The 27,829-nt window shown below is 46.5% G+C and overlaps 1 protein-coding gene and 1 pseudogene across 2 annotated transcripts in view; both read left to right on the top strand.

The window, feature by feature from the left end:
- Positions 1 to 27,829, top strand: part of ica1 (islet cell autoantigen 1) — a 146,094-nt gene that overhangs the window by 64,362 nt on the left and 53,903 nt on the right. For both annotated transcript variants that reach the window (XM_078228018.1, XM_078228011.1), the window contains exon 7: positions 17,794 to 17,894. In XM_078228018.1, coding sequence (XP_078084144.1) covers positions 17,794 to 17,894 — 101 coding nt within the window. The remainder of the gene's footprint in view (positions 1 to 17,793; positions 17,895 to 27,829) is intronic.
- On the top strand, positions 21,986 to 27,482 carry LOC144503553 (mitoferrin-1-like; annotated as a pseudogene).

Raw genomic sequence — 27,829 nt, 5'->3', positions numbered from 1 at the left:
GGTGGGGTTGTTACACCTTTGTACTGTAGTGTTGTGGCACATCCCAGTCGGGCTCCGCCTCCTGGGAGAGGTATAAGAGTCCCTGCTCTGGCCGGGACCCCTTCAGTGTGGGATAGTGTATATAATTACTGGCTGCTTCATTACAGTAAATAAAAGCCTTTCATTTACCGAGCTTCAGGCCTCGTGTTTGAGTAGTGCATCACTTGGTCAGAGCAGGAGCCATAACAAGTTGTGACACAGCCAGATAGGATGCTTCCTATGGTACATCTGTACAAATTGATGAGAGTCGCAGTGGACATGCTGAATTTCCTTAGTCTTCTGAGAAAGTAGAGGCATTGGTGAGCTTTCTTAACTATAGTGTCAGTGTGGAGGGTCCAGGACAGATGGTTGATGATCTGGACACCTAGAAACTTGAAGCTCTCAACCATCTCCGCTTCATCACCGTAGATGTAGACAGGGGCATGCCCTCCACCATGTTTCCTGAAGTCGATGACTAGCTCCTTCCTTTTACTAACATTGAGAGAGAGATTATTGTCATCATGTCATTTCACCAAATTCTATCTCTTTCCTGTACTCTGATGATGAAGGAATCAATGGTTCTTTTCATCTTGAGTGGATAAAAGGCCTGGACTTTTCTTAAGCTCAATATTTTTCATTATGCAACATGCTACCATAAGTCTGGACACACTTGGGCTATGTTGATCTACTGATCTATCCAGATAACAGAAGTAGGACTTGAGAGTATCAACAGGTGATCAGTAATGTATATATTACATAAAGCATCATTGAACTTGTTAACATACTTAATCCTGAATTGACACAATGGTATCATTAGCCATAGTTGAAGTAGGTAACTGTTGTCACCATGCAATGACCCTGACACATTTTTGGGGCTAAATACTGTATCTTTGATCACCAGAAAATACAATTTCCAGTTAGCATACAAATGATATGGCTGACATCACTGATAAGCTTCTTGTTCATATAATGAAAACCCTGTTGAACATCAGGACAGGTTCAGGCAGGGCCTTCAATTACACACTATTTCTGGAAATCGTGACATTGATGAATTTCGAGTGCTCAGTCTCTGCTGTTTCCATTGGGAACGATATGAAATCTGTTGCCTGCCTGAATAGGGCTGATTAACCTATGTCAGCCCAGGTTATACATCCATGTATATATCCAGTGGTATAAAGAAAAGTTACTTTCGCAAATACTGCAAAGTCCATGCACCTGGTATGAAGAGATTTCCGATCTGGTGCCAACAGCTGGCATAGATCAATAACTGTTTCTGAAGGAAACCACACTTCACTCACTGCATTCAGACGAATTCTATATGCAATTTCCTTGGTCTATAATACCTGTAGTGTTGGTACTTTTATTTCAAGTGGTGCCTATGCACGTGATGCTGGTTTCTTAGGGTATCCGTCCTTCTGTCCATGTCCACATCTAACCTCTTCCACAAAGCATAGGTGTAATGCAATTCCAAGAAGAAAAATCCTTTATTTCCAAGGTCATTCCCCCTTTAAATTATTTGTGTGGAGCACATCAATCTCCAGCCTCCCCCCACAACCCTCCAGCACGCCCTGATCGTGGCCTCCCTCCAGCCGGAGCCTCGACAGATCTAATCTGCAGAGTGGCAGCAGAACCCCCCCCACACCCACCGATCACCTCTATACCCTGCCCACAATATGCCTTGCACTGCCGATGCCCAATGGGCAGTGCCAAGGTGCCCCCTGGGCATGGGCACTTTGCCCCTTGGGCAGTGCTGGGGCACAAGCTGGCACCGCCTGAGTGCTCATGTCCAGGGGGCACCACCTCCGCTGTCACCCGACCCCCTGGAGGGCCCTAATTGCCCCCCCTCTTTACTCCGCCGGGGTCTCCGGCTAGTTCCCCACAAGTGGGGAGCAACTCTAAATCCTGCCGGAGTGAAATACTCCTTGCAGGGTGGGGGTTGCTATCGGGTTCAGAGAATTCAGTCCCGGGCCCGGTAATGACATTTAAATAAAATTAAAATCATTTACTTGATCTTTCCACCGATTTCCAGCGTGGTGTCGACTGCAAATCCAGCGAAATGGTCGACACGCGCATCTCCCAACCCGACGTGCCAAAAAACATGTACATCGGGATGGGAGACTAGGGCACATGGAGATTTGGGAATGACGGATGTGGATTTGGGCAGTGGTTACATAAAGGACGTTGAAGAGAAATGTGAGGTTGGAGATGGTGTAGTTTACGTGGATGGTGGGGTCATGGATTCGTTTTTTGGGAGAGGGGTGAGGAAGGCAGTTTCAAAGGTGAGAGGAGCAGGACTTGAAGAGGGAACTGTTAGCAATGTTGGCTAACATGGGGACGAGGAGAGGAAGTTGGGTAGTCAGCAATTTAGTAGAAATAGGGTCAAGGGAGCAAATCTCGTGAACAAAATAACCTCGGAGAGGGCATGACAGGAGAAAGGAGAGAAACTAGAGAAAGATGTGTTTTGTGCTAGGGTAGAGTTGAACATTCGAAGAAGTTTAGCCTGATGGACTAGTGGAAGAGGCAAACCCAAAAGAGGCGGCTGATCAGATGGTCTCAAGCTTAGTGGCAAAGAAGTCCATGAGCTCCTCACATTTATTATTGAAGGTTCTGGTGGAGAAGACAGAGTGAGAGGTTTAAGCTTCTTTGCAATCAATAAATAAAGCAGATTATCTTTGCATTCCAGGATGAGCCTGGAATAGTGAGCAGTTTAGCAGACAAAAACAGGATCCAATAAATATTGCTTTATGTGGTCCAGCAGATCTGATGGTGATGGCTAAACCAGTTGTCTGCTGCATCCATTCAAGTTTGTATCCCTTGGACTTGTGGGAGGGGAGATGGGTGCCAGGGGGAATGGACCAGGGTGATAAAGAGTAATGGTTTTACTGGGGATTAGGGTATCGAAGATGATGGAGAGGGTACGGTTGAGCAGATCAGTAGCTGCAGAAATTTTATGGCAAATGGAGGGCCAAAGGGATTTGGGATTTTGAAATAGCAGTTGTAAGAGAATTTGGGGATAGTTTTTTTCCAGGGGTTTACAATTCTAGTTTTATGTAATCAAACAAGATAGCTGTACCAAAGAAAACATGGAAAGTACTTGTATGTAAAGTTAAGAGAAAGAAAATATGACAATTGCTTTAGATTTCCTTTGGCAAGTTTTACCGCATAGTGTGAAAAATGACAGTGCTGATTATTTTTATTGTGCATTTCATGCTGTGAAAATCTGTTGCTGCTGGTTTTACTGTGATATTTTTATCATGCTGATAAAATTATGCTTTTTGTGTATTTCACTCTTTCTCAGTAAGTTAAAATAGTAGAGCAGCATTATTACAAAAAAGATAATGCACTTGTATTCAAAAAAAGATGGCATTAAATACCTGATTTTAAATAAATGATTTATTTTCAAGCAGCTCTCTGACAATTTTATGACTTGTTACTCATTGGTTTGCCAAGATGGGACTTAATTGCTTCAGTCTGCTTGACTTGGCATGATAGTGTCCAATTAAAATCAAAACTCTGTCAAAGTAAATTTAGTTAGATTGATTGATTATTAGTTTATCTGTTTCTATTTCACATCTCAAAGGGGGAGGACACATGACTATCACCTTTCCATATGTAGCCTATTGTAACATTTAACTGCCTTTTGAATGATTCAAGAATTTTTTTATCATCACCACTCTACTTGTTGACCCAACCATCTTCTGCTTCATCAATGACCTCCCATTCCAAACATAAGGTCAGAAGTGAGGACGTGTTCCTTGTGTAAAGAAACATATCTTGACATCAGTCCTGAAATTGCTTCTTAACATTTTTTGCAACTATGTCCTCTTATCCTTCATGATTTAATTTGAAATTCAAATATTATGAGGAGTCACGCCTTAAATTCTGAAGAACTAGCTGTGCCCCAAGCCAAGCTGTTTCAGTACAGCTACAACACTGGCTTCTACCCGACATATGGAAAAGTACCTAGGTAGCAAAGTGATGGAAGATGTGATTAGCAGTGTTATAAAATAGAACTGACACAGCAATGACCTGCTCACCGATGCTCTTTTTGGGTTCTGTCAGTGCCACCTGGCTCTTGACCTCTTTACAGTCTTGATCCAAATATGACTGCCCTTGACATCAAGACAGCAATTGACTGAGTGTGGCATCAAGGGCTCATGGTAAAACTGAATTTATTTAGAATCAGGGCAATACTCTCCACTGGTTGGAGTCATCCTTGCACAAAGGCAGATGGTCGTTTTTCTCGCTTTCAAGGAATGTGGGCATCCCTTGCTCGGTCTGCCCATCACCAATTGTCCTTGACAAGTTGTGGTGAGTCGCCTTCTTGAACTGCTCCAGTTAAGATGCTGTAGTTACACCCACAGTACTGTTAAGAAGAGAGTTTCAGGTCCAGTCTCTTGGAGATCAATGATTTCAATCCCAGGACATCACTGTAGAAGTTCCTCAGGATAGCGTTCCGCACCCAACCATCTTGCTCTTCGTCATTGTCCTTCTATTCTAAAGATAAGGTCAAACTTGGGGATGTTTGCTGATGATTACACGATGTTCGATACTATTTGCGAGTTCTCAGATATTGAAGCATTCTGTGTCTATATACAGTAAGACCAGTACAACATTCAAGCTTGGACTGATGAGTGGCAAATAACATTCATTCCACGCGCAATGACCGTCTCCAACAAGACAGAATCTAACCATTTTCCTTTGACATTTAATGGCATTACCATCTCATATTCCTCCGCTATCAACATCCTAGGAGTTACCATTTACCAGAAACTGCTGTCCATTTTCATTGTGCTCTAAGCCATGTGTTTTATCTTCCAAGTTGTTTGGCTTCTATCTTCACTCTGCCCTGGCTCTCTGATCACTTTTCTCACTATACTTTGTTCTGTCCCATATCTTTGGTCTTTCCCATGGCTGTATTTTCTAAATCAATCTCTTGTTTAATTCTGGGAACTCTATTCAATAGTGTGTCAGTCAGCATTAGTAAGAAGTCTCACAACACCAGGTTAAAGTCCAACAGGTTTATTTGGTAGCAAATACCATAAGCAAATACCATAATACCATGACAGTCAGCATTAGCACAGAGTGAAATTGGATTCACAATAAAAAATATTTGAAGGTAGGATGTTTGCAGTTTCAGCCTTGTGCCTGTGAAAACTCCACTTGGGTACCAGACTGAAATGATATTCTAGGCTACATATCTGTTCAGCTTGCACTAAATTCATAAAAAATGAATGATCAGAAAATCATAGCCAGTATGTGCTAAAATTTGTGCTTTGTTCTGAAGTGGATTAAACTTCTTGCCAGGATCTTCAACTACTATAATTGCTGCTTACATATCTCTATCTAACTTTTAAAAGCACCTTTTATAATACTAATTATATCACTGTGTCACAATTTTAAGTGTCATACTCAAATATTTGTGCCATTTAATGAAAAAATAAAAACAAAGTGAACACAAATACAAGAGCTAAGATATATGCAACATCATAGTCTCACTTCCCTAACTCCCTTAATTGTCCCTTCACACTTGCCTGAATTTTTACGATTTAGCCTGTCTTTTCCAAGTAACACGTCCACTCACTCACTGACAGTGATGCAGAAGATCAATACGAGGGACTTTCCTTGGGATTCATTCACTCTGCAGTGCAACTTTGGCAGAAGTTCTCAACACCACTTCCTTGTAAATCCACTATACCTAATATCTTCCCGTGAACAATAAATTGAGATATCAAATAATAATATGTTAAAAGTGTATTGGCTATAAATTCAACCTTGTCAGCATCATCAGAATGCGAGAACGTATGTTTTTAATGACTGGTGTATCATAGATATAGAAACCCTACAGTGCAGAAGGAGGCCATGCAGCCCATTGAATCTGCACCCCAGGCCCTATCCCCACAACCCCACACATTTACCCCGTTAATCCCTCTAATCTACACATCCCAGGACACTGAGGGGCAATTTAGTGTGGAAACCTATGGAGACACGGGAGAATGTGCGCAAACTCCACACATAGTGACCCAAGCCAGGAATCAAACCCAAGTCCCTGGAGCTGTGAGGCAGCAGTGCTAATCATTGTGCCACTATGTTGCCCCTCTTGTTCATAACACTTCAGTTGTCAAACCTCTGTGTTCCTAAATCATGTCCCCTTTAATTGTGGAATCAGGCGGAAGATTCATCCTCCATCAGAAATGCCTAAGTGAAAAATACAAGGTGAAACCAAGGGCCCGCTTTTACCATTTTCATTCTAAGTGCCAAATCTGGGCGTAGTACAGATCCGACTTAGAAATCCGCTTTCAGGCACCCCCATACGCTCTCAGCCATCTCCAGTCCGATTCGCACTGTGGGCGGGGCTTAGCACGGCCGAAACAATCGGAGCTCTGAACTGTGCATGCGCAGTTAGAAAAAAATTGGAAAAAGCGCGCCCGTGTCAGATCGCTCCCGAGCCGCAAAAAACTGAGAAAGCAGCCCGGGAGCGAAAAGCTGGAGCGAGGGTGTATCTTGGGGGGGGGGGGGGGGGTGCAGATGAATCTCTGCTGGGGGGTGGCAAATGGATCTCTGGTGGGGATGTGGGGGGCACAGGAGGCTCCGCTGCCACTCTGCGGGGGAGGGGGGCAGGGGTGGTGATCGGTCTGGGTAGGGGGGGTGGTGGATAAGGGGGACAGTGATGTGTGTGTGTCTCCCTTATTCACCCCGCCACTACCCAGACCGATCACCACCCCTGCCCCCCTACCCCCCCCCCCACCGATCGCCCGCAGAGTGGCAGTGGACACCCCTGCCCCCCCACCAGAGATGCATCTGCCCCCCCACCAGAGATGCATCTGCCCCCCCACCAGAGATGCATCTGCCCCCCCACCAGAGATGCATCTGCCCCCCCACCAGAGATGCATCTGCCCCCCCACCAGAGATGCATCTGCCCCCCCACCAGAGATGCATCTGCCCCCCCACCAGAGATGCATCTGCCCCCCCACCAGAGATGCATCTGCCCCCCCACCAGAGATGCATCTGCCCCCCCACCAGAGATGCATCTGCCCCCCCACCAGAGATGCATCTGCCCCCCCACCAGAGATGCATCTGCCCCCCCACCAGAGATGCATCTGCCCCCCCACCAGAGATGCATCTGCCCCCCCACCAGAGATGCATCTGCCCCCCCACCAGAGATGCATCTGCCCCCCCACCAGAGATGCATCTGCCCCCCCACCAGAGATGCATCTGCCCCCCCACCAGAGATGCATCTGCCCCCCCACCAGAGATGCATCTGCCCCCCCACCAGAGATGCATCTGCCCCCCCACCAGAGATGCATCTGCCCCCCCACCAGAGATGCATCTGCCCCCCCACCAGAGATGCATCTGCCCCCCCACCAGAGATGCATCTGCCCCCCCACCAGAGATCCATCTGCCCCCCCCACCAGAGATCCATCTGCCCCCCCACCAGAGATCCATCTGCCCCCACCTCCCCGAGATACAGCTTACCAGCCTCCCTTCCCCCTCTTCCCCCCCCACTCCAAGACAATGATCTGGCCTCACTCCCTCCCCCACCCCACCCCCCCCCAAGACAACGATCTGGCCTCACTTTCCCCACCTCCCCCACCCCCCCCCCCCAGACAACAATCTGGCCTCACTCTTCCCCCCCCCTCCCCAGACGATAATCTGGTTCACTCCTCCCCCCCCCCCCGCCCCATCAACAGACAACGAACTTGCCTCACCCCCCCCCCCCCCCCCAGAATGGTCTGGCCCCACTCCCCCTCCCCTCTAGAGGAACATCTGACCCCCCCCCCCTCCCGGCACCAGACAACGATCAGCCCTCTGCCACCACCCCCCCCCCCACCAGAGATACATCTGACCCGCCTCTCCCCCCCCCCCCCCCCAAACCAGACAACGATCTGACCTCACTCTCCTCCTCCCCCCTCCAACCAGGGAATGGTCTGACCCGCCTCCCCCCCCCCCCCCCTTCCCCACCACTGATCTGAGTCAGAGAGCCATTGGAAGCTCTGAACGTGCGCTTCAGAGGCTGGAGCACCCGACTCGGACTTTTATTTAGCAGGTCCCTAAAAGCGCGGTTCCGGATCGGCAAACGCGGTGGTAAAGGGGGAAATGCTGATAGAGTTGGGCGGGCAGTTCATTAATTCAATTTAAATGCATTCAAATGCATTTAAATCGTCATTGCGCCCGATTTGGGCGCAGAACGGATCCCCGCCATTCACGGGTCTCGGTAAAGTGGCGATCTGCACGGACGCGGGTGCAGATCGCGATAAAGGCCTCACACCCGACTTTACTGTAATTTCGCGCCCGAAAACAGGCGCAAATTGTTGGTAAAATCGGGCCCCAAGTCTTCTCCTTTAACTGACCCCTCTCTTTCCACCTCCCCTACAACCCCCGGATTTAGAATTCATTAGGTTTCTACCATTGGTCCTTTCCTATAATGTGAAATACCAGAACCAGGGTCACAGTGGGCTGATGATTGAATTCTGCATAAATCCAATTTTACTTCGCAGCAGTTAACCTTCAAAGCCTTAAAAGTCTACAGCTACCTACTCAAACAGAAAGTAGAAACACTCACATTTATAGAGTGCCTTTCATAACCGCCACATATCTGAAAGACAATTACAGCCAATGAATCATGAAAAAATTATATAATATGTCATTACAAAATAATCCATTCAACGACCCAATGGAGATGCACAGCAACTAAGGCCCTTGTGGCCACAAGCTAAAGATTCTGAGGAACTTGGAGGAGCTTTGACCCCCAGATTTACAGTGTGCAGGCCCTCTGACATGTGGACACACCCTTGCACTCATGAAACAAACTTGCATCTATGGGTATTTGTTCCATTGCATTGAGGATACCTCAGGAACGTTGAATGCTAAGGGACGAAACACTGACAAGAAAATCTGGAATGGAAGCCAAAGGTGGACTTGTCTAAATATGTCACCTTTCCCACAACCCCTGAAACCAAGCCAATGCCAAAAAACATTATGCTTTGCATTCTTTTGGATTGCAGCAAATGCATAGAGACTCGTGCTGAGTGGAGCTCCTGAGCCACACCAGGTACTGCTGAAGACAATGTTGATCAGCACAGCAGAATCCACCATTTTACAAGATGGAAGGTTGCCAGCAACAGTATCGTTTTGCTGGTATTTCCTGAAGAAATGTTATCATTTACTATCAGTTGCTTACTAACGCTTTGCAAAAGATTTTTGGACTTCTCAGTTGAATTTGTGATAGGGAATCATTCATTATTTTAAAAAGTAATTTTATTTACGTGCAGAATCCTTTAGCACAAAAGATGTGGCATTCGTGCGTTTGCATTTCATTTCCATGTGACTCTGTTTTCTTATAATGTTGAATGTAAAATGCCAAGAAGCCCATTGCAATGGTTATTTAACATGACATGGTGTTAGTTACCTAAGGCCGGAAACATAGGCTGGAACTTTCCGGCTGTCCATGCCAGTGGGATCTTCTGGTCCCACCATAGGCAGTGAGGGGTGTATTCAACAGGAAACCCTGTTGACAATGGTGGGACCAGAAGATCTTGCCACCGGCCAGTGGTGGGGGGGGCACCTCTGCTGTTGCAAATCACACGGCGGGTTGCACGGGATATCCAGCCCATAATTTTGAAGCTTGCTGTAGTGCTTATTTCTGTGTTCCAGCTTGGAAATTATATATTTTAATTTCAAATTTAGTGCCAATCCTCCCATATCTGAAAAGTTGAAAAACAACAATTTGAATGCATAATGTTAGTTCAGTGCTTTCTGTTTTCTTCCTTGTTCTTTATTTTAGCAGTAGTTCACTAATAGTAGTTCATGACATTATCAAAGTTTTTAGTGTGAGGGGATAATAATTACTTAGAAGTAATTTATTATATCTAAACAATACACATAAGTCAAATCAATTCAAGTCTGGATACCTTTCTCTCACAGTCAACTTGTCTGAAATGAAAATTAGCCATTACGAATATGGATTCTCATTCCTCCAAGTGTTAATTGTTGTTTGGGATTTTTTTTACTTTTTCTGTTTCTTTACTCTTTCTCTTTTAATCAAATCTTTCTTTCTCCACCCCCTCCCGCCCCATATCATTTCCCATTGAATTCAGCATTCTAACAATGCTCCTTTTCTTGCCCTGTTCATTCTCGAGTGCAAGTAGCGGGTGCTGCATCATTCCACCTCACACGTGCAACAATTTGCAAAGTAAAATATCATGGAGATTAAATTTATTATTCAGTGAATGGAAACCCCCGATGCCAAGTAATAGCCCCCTCATTTGCTCAGTTAAGGTTTTCAATTTCAGTCTGCCACCTAGTCTGTAGAGGATACACTCCTCAGTAATGTGCAACATTGTTCATGTCTCTCTACAAATGTATGAGCGATTTGTACTGAGGCATCAGAGGTGAAGGTTGGCTACATGGGCCTTGGCCTGTCCTGAATCTGTTTAGCAAGGACCACATTCGTAGTTCAAAGACCACTGTTCAATAGGTGAGGTTTATTACAAGGAACTTGGTGACTTCCCGTGTTTCTTATTCCTTTATCCAAAGAATGTCTGTATATGTTTCTCAAGAATCTTCTCCATATAGGGCGCTGAGGAGGAAAGCAAGTGTGGGTGGGTTGAAAAGGTCATCATGGAGTGGTAAGTGATGTGTGGCAGCAATGGTTTCAACCAGTTTCTGGGATTTTGTAATGCGGCAGCTATGTTGGGAAGTGATGTCTGCGAGGACAGGAAGCCAGGGGAGAGGCATTTAGCGAAGAGTTCGAGTTACGATGCGCATTATTGCATTAAACCGAATGTCCATATGATATGTGTATGGACTCTTTGCCACACAGAGTTCAGTACTCTGTTGCAGAGTACGATATGGTAGGTGCTGAAGTCCAAAGTATTGTAGCAGCAATGCCCCACAAAGACATTGAAACTTTTTAAAAAAGATTATTTCTGTTTTTGGCCTTTGCTGCTGCTTTCTTCAGATGTTCCTGGAAGAACAGAGTCAGCATGGGCAGCATGGTGGCACAGTGGTTGGGGCAGCATGGTGGCACAATGGTTAGCACTGATGCATCACAGCGCCAGGGACCCGGGTTCAATTCCTGGCTTGGGTCACTGTCTGTGTGGAATATGCACGTTCTCCCTATATCTGCATGGGTTTCCTCCGGGTGCTCCAGTTTCCTCCCACAGTCCAAAAAGATGTGCTGGTTAGGTGCATTGGCAATGCTGAATTCCCCCTCAGTGTACCCGAACAGGCGCCGGAGTGTGGCGGCTAGGGGGTTTTCACAGTAACTTCATTGCAGTGTGAATGAAAGCCTACTTGTGACTAATAAATAAAAACTTTAATCCTATCCACAGTCACTCCCAGAGTAGATTGGGTTGGGATCATGTTTTAGTCTCTGGACATCCATGTAGATACACAATTATTTTTTGGCATCGTGGGGTACGTTGCATATGGTTTTGGAGGGATTTGGTATGAGACGCCATATGCTATAGTACTGTCAACTTTGTAATATCTTCATTATGGGTCTGGTCCAAAGTACAGAACAATGGAGCTTCGGTGATACAGTAGATGTAATCAGTATAGATGAACTTGTGGGACCTGATTGGCAGGTGTTTGTATATATGTTGAACAAGATTGGGGTTAGCATTGAGCCCTGTGATAGTCTGTTGTCCTGTCTTCTCCATGCACTTCTCCCTTTCCCAAGGTGGACTTTGAAATCACAGACCAGAAAATTACAGTTGATCCCTTTGCAAATTATGCAAATTCTTTTAAGACCCTTTCAAATGTTCTTTAAAAAAAAACAAATAGAAATTTCACAGACATTTTAAATAAATTACAACATTTCCTCGTTTCACTGCTTCTAGGTCAAAGATCACAAGAGAAGTCATGACTCAATTCTGCCAACTGTTGCAGCCACAACTGCAACCTCAAAAGAGGACAAAGACAGCAGGCTTCCCATACTGCACATCTATTGCTTGCACATTGCCTCATGTGCACCACATGCAAACTCAGTCACTTTCATGAACTAAAATAGATTTCATTTCCTCAATGGTCAGCTGGTGTACTAACATAGACAGTACATCATATAGATGATTATTCATTATCTCAGCAGCAGTCACACTTCCTTCATTCCGTAACTGTCCTCTGTTCCATCTATTTTTGAGCCACCATGGCAAGTCAAAGCTGGTGGCTGGGCAGAAAGGCTTTTCCTCCTATATCCTCACTCATCCCTAATAGTCCCTCTCTCCCTACAGCAGCTTTACGTGCAAGTGCAGGAGGTGCAATGACTGTCTTATCACTTCCTCCCTTCTCGCCAATCAAGGCTCCAAACACTCTTTCCACTGAGTTACTTGTACTACTTTCAATTTAGAATACTTTTATTTGCTTCTCACAATGTGGTCTCCTGCAGATTGAAGAGATCAAACCTTGACTAAGGGACTGCTTTGCAGAACACGGCGGCACAGTGCTTAGCACTGCTGTCTTACAGTGCCAGGGACCCAGGTTCAATTCCCAGCTTGGCAATTGAGTCTGCACATTCTCCCTGTGTCTGTGTGGATTTCCTTGGGTGCTCCAGTTTCCTCCCACAGTCCAAAAGATGTGCTGGTTAGGTGCATTGTCCATGCTAAATTCTCCCTTAGTGTACCCAAGGTGCTGGAGTGTGGCGACCGTAACTTCATTGCAGTGCTAATGTAAGCCTACTTGTGACAGTAGTAAATAAACTTTAAAACATCTCCATTCAGTCCACAAACATGACCCTGAGTTCCCTGTCACTTGGCCTTTTAATTCTCCACCGTTCTTCCACTCTGACCTTTCTGATCATGCTCTGCTGCAGTGTTCCAGTGAAACACAACACAAGCTTGAGGAACTGCACCTCATCGCTTGTCTCAGCACTTTTCAGCCATCTGCGCTCAATATTGAGTTCAATAACTTTAGATCATAATCACCAACTCCAAGAAGGATAGGAAGGGTAGGATTCGAGAACCGTGGATAACCAGGGAAATTGAGGGATTGGTCAAAAAGAAAAGAGAGGCGTACGTTAGGTCCAGGCAGCTAAAAACGGAGGGAGCTCTGGAGGAATACAAAGAAAGTAGGAAAGAACTCAAACGAGGAATTAGAAGGGCAAAAAGGGGTCACGAAATGTCCTTGGCAGACAGGATTAAGGAGAATCCCAAGGCATTTTATTCATATGTTAGGAACAAAAGGGTTGTCAGGGAAAAAATTGGACCTCTCGGACAAAAGTGGGGAATTATGCTTAGAGCCCAAAGAAGTAGGGGAGATCCTAACTGAATACTTTGCGTCGGTATTCACAAAGGAGAGGGATGTGTTGACTGGGAGTGTCTCGGAGGGGAGTGTTGACACGTTAGAGAAAATCTCCATTACAAGGGAGGAAGTGTTAGGTTTTTTAGGGAATATAAAGACTGACAAATCCCCAGGGCCTGATGGAATCTATCCAAGGCTGCTCAGGGAGACGAGAGATGAAATCGCTGGGCCTCTGACACAAATCTTTGTCTCGTCACTGGACACAGGTGAGGTCCCAGAGGATTGGAGGATAGCTAATGTGGTCCCGTTATTTAAGAAGGGTAGGAAGGATAACCCGGGAAATTATAGGCCGGTGAGCTTGACGTCCGTGGTAGGGAAGTTGTTGGAGGGGATTCTTAAAGATAGGATGTATGCGCATTTAGAAAGGAATAAACTCATTAACGATAGTCAGCATGGTTTTGTGAGAGGGAGGTCATGCCTCACTAACCTGGTGGAGTTTTTTGAAGAAGTGACTAGAATGGTTGACGAGGGAAGGGCCGTGGATGTCGTCTATATGGACTTTAGTAAAGCGTTTGACAAAGTCCCTCATGGTAGGTTGGTGCAAAAGGTTGGATCTCATGGGATAAAGGGGGAGGTGGCTAGATGGGTGGAGAACTGGCTTGGTCACAGAAGACAGAGGGTGGTAGTGGAAGGGTCTTTTTCCGGCTGGATGCCTGTGACTAGTGGTGTTCCGCAGGGCTCTGTATTGGGACCTCTGCTGTTTGTGATTTATATAAGCGATCTGGAAGAAGGTGTAACTGGAGTGATCGGTAAGTTTGCGGACGACACGAAAATGGCTGGACTTGCAGATAGTGAGGAGCAATGTCAGAGGCTACAGAAGGATATAGATAGGCTGGAAATTTGGGCAAAGAAATGGCAGATGGAGTTCAGTCCAGATAAATGCGAAGTGATGCATTTTGGTAGAACTAACGTAGCGGGGAGCTATACGATAAATGGCAGAACCATAAAAGGTGTAGATACGCAGAGGGACCTGGGTGTGCAAGTCCACAGATCCTTGCAGGTGACGTCACAGGTGGAGAAGGTAGTGAATAAGGCATATAGCATGCTTGCCTTTATAGGACGGGGCATAGAGTATAAAAGTTGGGGTCTGATGTTGCAGTTGTATAGAACGTTGGTTCGGCCGCATTTGGAATACTGCGCCCAGTTCTGGTCGCCACGCTACCAGAAGGACGTGGAGGCTTCAGAGAGAGTGCAGAGGAGGTTTACCAGGATGTTGCCTGGTATGGAAGGGCTTAGTTATGAGGAGAGATTGGGTAAACTGGGGTTCTCATTGGAAAGACGGAGGATGAGGGGTGACCTAATAGAGGTGTATAAAATTAGGAAAGGCATAGATAGGGTGAACAGTGGGAAGCTTTTTCCCAGGTCCGTGCTGACGTTCACGAGGGGTCATTGGTTCAAGGTGAGGGGGAGGAGGTTTAACACGGATATCAGAAGGACGTATTTTACACAGAGGGTGGTGGGGGCCTGGAATGCACTGCCGGGCAAGGTGGTGGAGGCGGACACACTGGGGACATTTAAGATTTATCTAGATAGCCACATGAACGGAGTGGGAATGGAGGGATACAAAAGAATGGTCTAGTTTGGACCAGGGAACAGCGCGGGCTTGGAGGGCCGAAGGGCCTGTTCCTGTGCTGTATTGTTCTTTGTTCTTTGTTCCATCTTGTTCTGTTTGATTTTTTTGTTAGCTTCTTCCTTTCTTTATCCTCAGTTGCATTCTGATGGCACATGTCTAGCCATTCATCCCTCATCTGGACACAACATTTGTCTTTTTCTTTCTATCTATATCACTCTCGTTGGCTTTTGTATCATGAAACCTTTTCTTAGTTGATCTTTCCTGCATTCGACCCTATCACAGACTTCCACTTTTGTTCTTCTTGTCCCTATCCCTTTCTGCTGGCCTCCCTCTTCCTTCTATTCTGATGAAACGTCATCAACCTGAAATGTGCAGGCCTACAATCAGAGCCATGCTACCACAAGCAACAGTACAAAGCACACCTTGGGTGTTCTTAAGCAATGTTCTCACTGCCTAGACCAATCTGGAGAAGTCTTCCGTAATTAGCTGGGTGGGTATTGAGATTTGTGGTAGCATGCTACAAGCTGTGCGATCTTACCATTATGAGGGAACAATCCTTTCCAACATCTATCAGACCAGAAGCAGAGAAGCTGGAGCTGAATTGTAACTGGAAGTGGAGGAAGAGGAATGGAGGTTACGCTACATCATGGGCAGTAACCACAATGCAATGTATCCCTCCACACACCAGCAACATTGCACTCTTTACCTTGCCTCTGTCATTGATGTCACATTGTCTTCTTTCTGACAACATAAAAATAAATCCACTGGAAAAAAGCCTATTCCAATCCAATTTAATCAATACACTTTTATTGTATAATCATACAAAATTAAACCAATCACCCTTGAGCATTCCTCTAGAGCCCATCTTCCACATGCCTTTGCCCACGCTATTGCTCCTGCAAGTCGCTTGTCCAGTGCCTGTAGTATGGGTGGTGAAGGCTGCTCACTTTCCATTGAGGAGACTGTGTATGACCTTCAGGGACAACTTCAAGGTTGGGCTCTACCAGTCTGGGCTAACTAGCTGACCAATAACAGTGAAGGCACTGGTGGAATGGCAGAGGAGAATGCACATATGCGGTCGCATTGAGAGCGGACAGCAGATGTGTGTTCCATGGAGCTACTGCCATCCTCGTGGGGCGATGTCTCAGAAATCCGAATGATCTGTTGGGGATTAAATTTATGGACTTCTGCGACACCCTGAAAGGCCCTTGAACAGTGGTATGCAGAGCCACGATAGCGGCAATTTGAGATTCTTCTGCAACACTCAGACCATTGAAGTTTAGGGTTGAGTACTGATGAATAGAGATTGTTGGTGATAGAGGTGCACTGAACTGAGCAGTGGATGAAGCTACTCTCACTGTTGGTCAGATATGCCATTTGATTATTGCATTCACTTTGACAGATCTTGTCAGATTTCAAAATTCCCAGCACTTATTGCAAAAATAATATCATTCCCATTAAAGACATGCAGCTGTTTTCAAGTAGTGTTGACCAATGGCAGTGCTGGGCCAACTGCTGATGTGTGCAGCCAGTGAACAATGCATGTAATGCTGGGTATTCAGAGTAACCATTTAAAACAGCAGGCAGCATGAACTTAATGCAGTGAATGGATGTGAGTTAATCACATACTGCTTGCAGACTGGGCATATACTTAAACATGGATAAATATGAAGTTTAATATTATGGTAACAAAAATAAGGAAGTCATTTTTATTATCGAGTAGAGGAGCAAGAGATCCAGGGACACAAATACAAAAATAACTGGAAAAAAACTTTGCAAAACCAAGGACTAGTGTTATATCTGAAGGGATAGAATTTTGTTAGCACATCTTCTCACACTTTTTTCCCTTTGGGGAACAGTGTGAAAATGGTGGAAAGATTCCCGAGTTGATTATTAGCATTATGAACGCTCCTTCCATGGCCATAAGTCTTAGTGTTGGAGTTGAACCCAGACCTTCTGGTCTAGAGGTAAGGATGCTACCACTGTGCCACGAGACCTCCGGGATAAATATGAAAAGTAGAAAAGCTGCCCTAAACCCTTATTGAACCTTGGTTAGACCATGTTCTGATTTCCATATTATGAAAAGAACGGAGAGGCACTGCAAAAAAGTTTTACAAAGATGACATTAGAACTGTGAGGTTATGTCCATCAGGAAAACTGTCTCAGTTCCTTTTCTCTAAAAAGGAGGAGGCTGAAAGATAATCTAATGGAAGTCATTAAAATTATGAAAGGTTTGGTCGAATAGATAAAAGGAACAGGCAGGAGTTTTGCTCCCAGGTCCTGATGCTGCCATTGGGATCAAACACGTTTTAGGAATGCACAAATGCAGACTGAGAGACCCAGAGGGAAATTTTAGAGGAGGCAGCCACAGCCTCATCCAATTAAGGATGGCAGGTGGGCTTCCAAGAGGCTGTCAAGCACTGGAAAATTGGCAGCCCCAATACTCAGGGGTTGGGGATGGGAATGGTGTGGGGGGTGATATGAGGGTGCTGAAACTTGCAGAGGAACTCCTGCCCTGTGTTTCGGGTCCAAGACCTTTTTCATTAGAACTGGAAAAAGTTTTCAAGCAATCGAGTGGCAGGGAAATGGCAAACAGGGTTTAAAAGCAAAAGGGAAGATCCATGTTAGATGGAAACAAGGGAAGATTAAATTAGAAAAAGAGATCATGGTGCAAGGCAAAAGTGAGGTAATGGGGCCACTAAAATTCACTTTCACGGTCACATTTCTATCGAATATCTTCTGTTATAAAATATACTCTCTGAAGACAATAAATGTTTTTTATTGCATTGATTCAATGATGCATTACTTTGAACCAAAACATGTGGCAAATTGCAAGTTCCAATAAACGTATAATGTTCTGTGAATGCCATGTAATTTTAAAATAATTACATTTCTATTTACAGATTTTGCAAGGACCTGTAAACAAATTAATAGAGCAAGCATCACAGGAAGATAATGATGCAAAGGTTGATGTGGCAAAGGATGCATGTGATAAGGATAATGAGTAAGTTGGAGACCATCGTTGATATATTTTAAGGAAAAGGAGCAAAGTTCAGCTGGACTATAAAATTATAAAATAGTTCCATGCTTATGATCTCATTCTTGCTGTTTCAAGACTTAAGGTTGAAGGAAAGGATTCTGCCTCAAATTCTTCAGGATGCCAATGCTTCCATTTCCTAATAATTTTACTGCAGGGCTGAAATTGCACTCTGAACAAATGAGCAACATATGTATTTTTGCAGAAGTGAACTTAATGTTTTACCAGGTTTTCTGGATATAGATGGTGCACTCCCAGCCTGATTTGCATTAAATATCAGGAATGCAGAAGCGGGAGGAGGACTGGATGTCCTGTGCAGGGTATAAATATATTGGCACAATCATTAAAACTAAATATACTTCCATGTTGTCTGCAGATTGGTAAATACCTCTTTCTTTAGTGTGCATCATGTTGAAATGGGCCAGGAGTTCACCAGTTCTGATGAGGGATGGTGGATAGCTTCCTTTTCTAACACTGCCCTTGAGATATGCAAGGAGAAAAATACCAGATTTGAATATGATAGGCACTCTCCTCAAAAGCTGGATTAAAAAATAGATATCAGACAAGTGATTGTGGTTTCTCAAATGAAAAGATTGTCACATGAAAAATAATTCAGCACTCCAGAAAGTTTGCCAAGGTAAAAGACTGCGACATTTATGCTGACGAGTGGTGGACCAAACCTAGTCGCGCCCCTCTCTGAGCTCTTCCAGTACAGCTATAAGCTGGTAAATAGAAGATTGCCAAGGTAAGTCCTATTAACAAATATCAGAATAGATCTACCTCTACTAACCATCAGTCTATTGGCCTCATTCCAATTATTAGCAAAATAATGGCATTAATTGTCCTTCAAGACAGTAGAGAGATTTGAAAGGTGCTGTTGAAGGAGCCTTGGCTCCCAGGCATCATTGGACAGTCAGACCTGCCTAGAGTGCTGATCAAACCTCACCACTCCCCCACACCTACTTTCATCCAGGTGCACCTAAACTGGCCCCCTCTGCCTACAGACCCTGGAGGCTGACTGGAAAATTCCAGCAGCTCAACTCCGGGCTCATGAATGCAAATAGGATGTAATTCACTTTGTGGAATTTTGAAGACTATGGAAAAAGAGAAAGACAACAAGCATCACTTCCAAACTGAGAACATTGAGCTATGAAGGTAGACTTTAAGGGGGAAATATAGCAATTGGCTAATAGGGTAAAGTAAACAATATTGGATCAGCCAACGTAACACATCCTGAAAATGAGAATTGGAAGAAGTGTGTAACATTGAAGTGAACTGAAACTGTCTCTTTCACAATCACTCAAAGTCAGAACTGTCTCTCTGTTTTGGGTTTAGATTCCTTCAAGAGGCTCAGGTGTAAAAAGGGAACTGATTCAGGCATTTAAAATGATTAAGACTGTCAACAAAATATAAGTAGATAGTGTTGGAAGTATTTCAATGGGACGATACAATAGATTGAGAAAGCAGTTACATGTAGATATTTGGCTTTTTCAAAGGGTGGTTGTCCTAAAGAACTGGATTGAGAGGTGAATATGAAAACTGATTCTTTGCAGTCCTTCAAGAAAGTGTTGAGAGTTCTGAGATAAGGTCTAGGGTGTGTTTTTATTAGTCAGTTAATCAGTTAGTTAGTTAGCTGGAAAGTGTTAAGGAAGAAAAATGAAAACACAGCCAGCTGCTGTGCTTTCTACTTCTCATAACTTTCACTGCTTGTGACCCACCAATAGTGTCAATGGTGCCATCCTACTTTGGATTGAGAGTTTGGAACATGATTGCATCACCCAGTTTCTTCTGCCTTTGTATACAAGCTTGACCAGCAAAGAAATGAGACCAGATTAATGTGTTGCATATGAAAGAGTTGTGAAGATATGTCAGGTATAGTGTGTGCACTCTGAGAGAAAGAAACAGATGTGTACAAATGGGGCAAGTCATTAAATGAAAGAAAATGTATACACTTTAAATATCAAAGAAATTAACAAAAAATAACAAAATTAATTCAAATCCAAATGAAAAATACACCTTTGAAAGGTGTTGGGTGTAAGCAGAAATAGGTGGAGTGCAGTGCCCTGCTGTGATTGAAAGAGAGATTTGTGTATTGGAGATGGGACGAGTTGGTAGCCATTGGGGATAAGTGTGGTGTTGCAGGGCTATGTTCAATGATGCTATACAATCCTCTGACAAAATCTTGGCAGTGATGTCACTAGCGCTGACTTGCTCAATTATCTCCTTCTAGGCATATTGACTTGCTGGTTGTGGAACCTGTCTGCTTCCCAAGGGAAACAGGACCCCCCCCCCCCCCCGCCCCCCGGGCACCACAACTTCTGGCCCTGACTTCTTTAATGAACACAGTAAGAAGTCTCACAACACCAGGTTAAAGTCCAACAGGTTTATTTGGTAGCAAATACCATAAGCTTTCGGAGCGCTGCTCCTTCGTCAGATGGAGTGGAAATGTTAATCAGACACCATAGTGCCTGAAAATCAGGGTGCCCTGACCATTGACATCATGCCTGCTACTATACAACGTGCTTTACACACATCACAAATGAAAACTGTGGCTCCCTTTTACGAGGTGAAGGCTGGTTTTAAGTGGCAGACCCTCCCAAATAGAGATCTGCCTCTACACAATGTGACTGGAGTAGCTCAGTGCTTGTATTTCATTGGGCCCAGATCACCAACACAAACAGGCAAGGCAGATGGCCTACATGTCATTTGTCCAATATATACTGCAAACTAAAATCACCCCCATACATAACTCCTAATGCATTTAGTTGAAGGAAAAGACCAATTTGCTCAGAGATTGTCAAAAGACCTTGCTGCCAAAATTACCAGTTTCCATTGATTCATCATCAGGCAATCGCAAAAACATGAGTGCCCATTCTGTCACATCAGCAACTGGATGAAGTGCCTATGCATTTTGATATGTCCAGCAACTGAACTGTGGACTGGGGAAGTTTGCAAACAGTTCTAGTGAAAATCACAGAACATGAGAAGATAAGCTTCATGTTGCTACTAACCTGCATGGTCAACCGAACGAAGTTAAAGTTTATGATCATTTTCAAACATAAAACCAACTCCCTGTAGGAATTTCTATGCCAGTTAAATGTTTGAATTTGGAGTGAAGTTGTGGATTAATAATGCATGGAATAGTGTCCAGGTTGCCTATGCAAAGAATGTAGCTTATTAACGTGGGACATGTTCAGTTCCCATATAACTGATGTGATCAAGGGATGCGTGTGAAGAAATAACGCTCAAGTTGCTGTTATATCAGAGGATCTAACATCCATTGTTCAATCGTTGGGTCTGTGCCTCAATAAGCCATTCTAGAATCATGTTAGTACCGAGTGTAATAGGTGGATAGTTGGTGGAGAAAACTTTGAAAATGAGTTGAAAGTTGCATGCTGCCCCATTTAAAGTTCTTTGTGGTTTTGTCATCAAATCGTGAGATGCTATTAATGCAGAAATTGTCATCAGATCATTTCAAAAAATGCCGAATATCCAATTCAATGGATGGGAGGGATATGATTTGTTATAGTGGAACGATTGTAAAACTAAAAATGCCACATAGTGGGATCCTTAATGTCATAGCCAAAGTGACTCGGTATGAATTTGATGAACTCTCTGCATCGGATGCTAAAGACAAGGAATGTAATGGTTTTAAAAATGTTATGACAGTGGTTCAAACTATCCTTTTAGAATAGTTTAGAGTAATAGTTTTAGAGTACATTCTTCAGGTCATCATCAATCCCAGCTATGAGGTGGTGGAGTCAGACTACAGCAATAATGTTGTGAAATGTCGCTGCAAGTTTGATGGACATCGCATCTGGACTTACAACTGTCATGTTGGTGGTTCTTTCAGCTCTGAATCGGAAGAACTCTTTGACCATTATCCCGGATTAATGAGCAACCATCTGTCTACATGGTAACATCCCGCAGCAGAGAAGAAGTCTTCAGTAAAGCTTACCAAAAAACGGATGTCCAGTTACATACTGCCAATGGCAGAGACTGATGTGTGGTTGTTAATTGAATATTGGTGCTGCCATTACTACCACTCTAAGATACGCATGCAGAGTCTACAGCCTAATCCTAAGGCGCAGTACAAGAATGTATTTGACGGCCTGCTGCGAATAATACACACAGAGGGCCACTGGAGACCTTTTCGAGGACTGAATGCAATGGTGCTTGGTGCAGGACCCGCTCACGTGATGTACTTTTCCAGCTAAGAGAAAAAGAAAAGGACATTAAGTGATGCCATCGGTAACGGTGGCAGTAGTCACTGAGCAAACGGTGTCGCTGGAGGTTGAGCAACCCTGATACACGATGCTGTCATGACGCCAGCTGAAGCTGTCAAGCAGCGGATGCAGATGTTTAACTCCCCCGTACACGGGGGTCCTGCAATGCATCCGGCTGGTGCGGAGGTCGGAGGGGATCCGAGCGTTTTACCGCAGCTACACCACCCAGCTGACCATGAATGTGCCGTTCCAGGCCATCCACTTCATCACCTACGAGTTCATGCAGGAGCAACTCAATCCGTGCCGTCATTACAACCCCTCCTCGCACATGGTCTCGGGGGCTCTGGCCGGGGCCACCGCGGTGGCCACCACCACCCCGCTGGACGTGTGCAAGACGCTGCTCAACACCCAGGAGAATCTGAAGCTGGGGGCGCTGAGGAGGAGAGGCGGGCACCTCTCTGGCATGGCCAATGCCATCAGGACCGTCTACCAAATCGGAGGCCTGCCCGCCTACTTTAAGGGCGTGCAAGCCCGTGTCATTTACCAGATGCCCTCCACCGCCATCTGTTGGTCAGTTTGATGCACCATCAATCGAGCAAAGACTAGTTTGTACGCAAGAACAAATAGGCTTTTATTAGCAAAAGACTTGGAGCACACCCATGCCGATGAACTGGTTCAGACTGAGGCGGGGGGTGGGGAGCAGTCGCCTTTATACCTGGACCAGGGGGGGGAGGAGTCTCGGGTAAGGCCGGCAGGGATGTGTCCAGGCATGTCACATATACAGGTAATAAGCTAACAGTGGTTTACCACATTCACCCCCTGTTTTAAAAAAGAGTCCGGCGGGGGTGAGGTGGGTGGAACGATATTTACAGAATTACAAATTTAGTCTCTCTGGGGGTTTGATCTGCCGCTGCGACCGCCGTAGTGCCGGTTGTGGTGTCGGTTCAGGTGGCCGCGGTGTTGGTTCATGCGCCAGGTCGTAGTCGCTCGAGTCATCTGTAGTCCCTTCAGATTGTCAGGTGCATGGTGGTGGCTCCTGGGGCTCAGGTGTGCTGTATACAGGGGCTAGGGGAGCGTGCTGTGGCCCTGATGCTGTATGGACAAAGTTGGGGGTGTGGGGTTGTGGGTCGTAGTGGTCCCTGGGGCATCTGCGGGTGCCAGGTCTCGAATGGAGACGGTGTCCTCCCGCCTGTCGGGGTACGCCACATAGGCATATTGGGGGTTGGCATGGAGGAGTTGGACCCTTTCGACCAGGGGGTTTGACTTATGGGTCCTCATGTGCTTCCGGAGCAGGACAGGGCCTGGGGACATCAGCCACGACGGTAGTGAGGTCCCCGAGGAGGACTTTCTGGGCAAAACAAACATTCTTTCATGAGGGGTAGCATTGGTAGCTGTGCAAAGGAGTGATCTAATCGAGTGTAGTGCATCAGGGAGGACCTCTTGCCAGTGGGTGACTGGAAGACCTTTAGATCTCAGAGCTAGTAAAACGGCCTTCCAGACTGTCGCGTTCTCCCTCTCTACCTGTCCGTTCCCCCTGGGGTTGTAGCTGGTGGTCCTACTCGAGGCTATGCCTTTGGAGAGCAGGTACTGTCGCAACTCATCACTCATAAAGGAGGATCCCCGGTTGCTATGAATATAGCTAGGGAAACCGAACAGGGTGAAGAGGCTGTGCAGGGCCCTGACAACAGTGGCCGAGGTCATATCCGGGCAGGGAATAGCGAAGGGGAAACGTGAATATTCGTCAATGACGTTGAGGAAGTATATGTTGCAGTCAGAAGAGGGGAGGGGGCCTTTGAAGTCAACGCTTAGGCGTTCGAAAGGGCGGGTGGCTTTTATGAGGTGTGCTCTGTCTGGCCGATAGAAGTGCGGCTTGCACTCTGCGCAGACCTGGCAGTGTCTGGTTATAGACCTGACTTCCTCAATGGAGTAGGGCAGGTTACGGGCTTTAATGAAGTGAAAAAACCTGGTGACCTCCGGGTGGCAGAGGTCATTGTGGAGAGTCTGCAATTGGTCTATTTGTGCACTGGCACATATTCCCCTACTAGCTGTTCTGTCTGGAGACAATACACATCTCTTTAACCTGTGTTTAATGTTCCCTCCACCCACATTATCTGTACCTTTAAGACCTGGCTGGCTGTAGAGATTTGCATTCTAATTAGTATTCTGTAACTTGATTTCTGTGTCTCTGTCCACTCCATCTGACGAAGGGGCAGCGCTCCGAAAGCTTATGGTATTTGCTACCAAATAAACCTGTTGGACTTTAACCTGGTGTTGTGAGACTTCTTGCATATTCCCCGGGACAGGGCATCTGGGGGCTCATTGAGCTTCCCGGGCCGGTATAAGATGTCATAATTGTAGGTGGAGAGCTCGATTCTCCACCTCAATATTTTATCGTTTTTGATCTTGCCCCGCTGCGTGTTATTAAACATGAATGCAACTGACCATTGGTCTGTGAGTAGGGTGAATCGTTTACCAGCGAAGTAGTGGCGCCAGTGCCGTACAGCTTCCACTATGGCTTGGGCCTCCTTTTCGACAGAGGAGTGTCGAACTTCAGGGCCTTGGAGGGTTCGGGAGAAGAAGGCCACGGGTCTGCCCACCTGGTTAAGGGTGGCGGCTAGGGCGAAGTCAGACGCATCGCTCTCCACCTGGAACGGGATGGATTTGTCTACAGCGTGCATCATGGCCTTCGCGATGTCTGCTTTGATGCGGTTGAAGGCCAGGCAGGCCTCTGCCGTCAGGGGAAAATAGGTGGATTTGATGAGCGGACGGGCTTTATCTGCATAATTGGGGACCCACTGGGCGTAATACGAGAAGAAGCCCAGGCATCTCCTCAGTGCTTTGAGGCTGGTGGGGAGGGTGAGTTCCAGGAGGGGACGCATGCGGTCGGGATCGGGACCGATGACCCCGTTTTCCACAACACAGCCAATGATGGCGAGGCGGTGTGTGCGGAACCCGCACTTCTCCTTATTATAGGTTTAGGAGTGTGGCGGCGTGGAGGAATTTGTGGAGGTTGGCGTCGTGGTCCTGCTGATCATGGCCGCAGATAGTGACGTTATCCAGGGAAGGTGGCCCGCAGCCCGTTCTGGTCTACCATTTGGTCCATCTCACGCTGGAAAACCGAGACCCCGTTGGTGATGCCAAAGGGGACCCTAAGGAAGTGATAGAGGCGGCCATCCGCCTCGAAGGCAGTATATTGGCGGTCCTCCGGGCGGATAGGGAGCTGGTGGTATGCAGATTTTAAGTCGATGGTGGAGAGCACTCGATATTGCGCAATCTGATTGACCATGTCAGATATGCGGGGAAGGGGGTACGCGTCCAGCTGCGTGTATTGGTTAATGGTCTGACTGTAGTCAATGACATGCGATGTTTCTCCCCAGTTTTAACAACTACTACCTGGGCTCTCCAGGGGCTGGTACTGGCCTCAATGATCCCCTCCCCTTGGAGCCGTTGTACTTCGGACCTGATAAAAGCTCTGTCTCCAGCACTGTACAGCCTGCTCTTGGTGGCGATGGGCTTGCAATCGGGGGTGAGATTTTCAAACAGTGAGGGAGGGACAACTTTAAAGGTCGAGAGGCTACAGGTGGTGCGCGGTGGGCGATCTAAGAACTGCTGATTGCAAACGGAGAGCGGGGGAAAAGGCCAATTATACTCCATGGTGACGCTCTTAAGGTAACACAGGAAATCTAGCCCCAGGAGTACGGCAGCGCAGAGTTGTGGCAGCATGAGGAGCCTGAAATCTTTGTACACTGTGCCCCGTACAGTCAGGGTCGCCACGCAGTACCCGAGGACATCCACTGAGTGGGACTTTGAAGCCATGGAGATCGTTTGCTTCACTGGCAGTACTGAAAGGGCGTAGCGACTCACTGTGTTAGGGTGAATAAAGCTCTCCGTACTCCCACCGTCAAACAAACAGTTTGTAATGCGACCGTTTACCTCGATGTCCATCATGGACCTGGCGAGTTGGTGAGGCCTGGATTGGTCCAGCGTAATCGAAGCCACCATTGGATTTTGCGAGTAGTCGCACGTGGCTGACGGCGTCCAAGATGGCGGTCCACACGGCCCACACGCGGCTGATGGCATCCAAGATGGTGGCCCACACGCGGCTGATGGCGTCCAAGATGGCGGGCTGCACGGCCCACACGTGGCTGATAGCGTCCAAGATGGCGGCCCGCACGGCTCACACGCGGCTACCGGCACCCAAGATGGCGGCCCCCGTGGTTTGCACGCGGCGCTACTGGGCTTGGAGGTCGATTTCACTCTGCATACCTTCACGTAATGGCCCTTCTTTCCACACCCGGAGCAGATCGCATCCTTCGCCGGGCAGCGTTGTCGGGGGTGCTTCCCCAGGCCGCAGAAATAGCACTTCGGGCCTCCGGAGGCTGCCACAGCGGTTGGGTCATTGGTGGGACGTGGCGTGGCGTAGGCCTGCGGCCCTCCCGAGTACAGAGGTGGCGGCGGCTGCGGTGTCCACTATGCGCCCCCGTGGTCGGAGGTGTAGGCCTCGAGATTATGGAAAGCCACCTCTAACGAGTCGGCAAGCGCCACAGTCTTTTGTAAGTCCAGCCCACCCTGTTCCAGCAGTCGTTGTCGGATATACTTTGACCTGATACCCGTGACATCGGCATCTCTGATTCAGTCCTCAGTGTTTTGGGCGGCTGTTACGGTCTTGCAGTTGCAGGCCCTGCCAAGTGCTTGCAACGCACGCAGGAATTGATCACCCGATTCTCCTGGCTGTTGTCTGCGAGTAGCCAGAAGATGTCTGGCGTAGATTTCATTAGACTGTTTGTTGTACTGGCCTTTTAAAATTTCGATCGCATCCTCGTAAGTTTCAGCATCTCGAATCATCGAGAATACTTGATCGCTTACCCGGGCGTGGAGCACATGTAGCTTGTCGGTTTCAGTCCGGACGACGGAGGAGGAGGTAAGGAAAGTTTCGAAACAGCGCAGCCAGTGATCGAAGCTGTTAGAGGCTCCTACAGCTTGAGGGTCCAGTTCGAGTTTATCGGGTTTTAGTATCTGCTCCATCCCAAAACTTTTGCTAATAAAATTGATGCACCATCTGTCGAGCAAAGACTAGTTTGTATGCAAGAACAAATGGGCTTTTATTAACAAAAGACTTGGAGCACACCCATGCCGATGAACTGGTCCAGACTGAGGCAGGGGGGGTGGGGAGCAGTCGCCTTTATACCTGGACGAGGGGGGGAGGAGTCTCGGTAGGGCCGGCAGGGATGTGTCCAGGCATGTCACATATACAGGTAATAAGCTAACAGTGGTTTACCACACAGTTTATGAATTCTTCAAGTACTTTATCACAAAGCAGCAATCCTGAGGGCGACCCCCTCCCTTCTTCCCTCCCAGGTGAAGATGGTTCTCGGGTCGATTCCCTCCGCCTCCCAAGAGGTGATTGAGAAAGTTGGCTGGCTTGAGAGACACCCCTGGATGCTTGGAGAAGCCCCCCATCTCTGCCCTCCCCCGTTTATATTTCAGAGGGTACTATCCGGGTGTAAGACAGTGGAGATGGGAGAGGGAATGCTTCCAGCCCCCCCCCCCCTCCCCATTGGGGTGGGGTGGGGGGAGAGAATGTGTGAATGTCGGGGACAACAGCAAGCCCGATGACCCCCTCCGCGTGTTGCAACGCCTGCTGAATATCTCTTTGAATAAATGGTCTCACAAAGC

This window comes from Mustelus asterias, chromosome 2 (assembly GCF_964213995.1).
Source record: "Mustelus asterias chromosome 2, sMusAst1.hap1.1, whole genome shotgun sequence".
Classification (NCBI taxonomy): Eukaryota; Metazoa; Chordata; class Chondrichthyes; order Carcharhiniformes; family Triakidae; genus Mustelus; species Mustelus asterias.
This window is presented reverse-complemented; position numbering and strand designations above follow the sequence as displayed.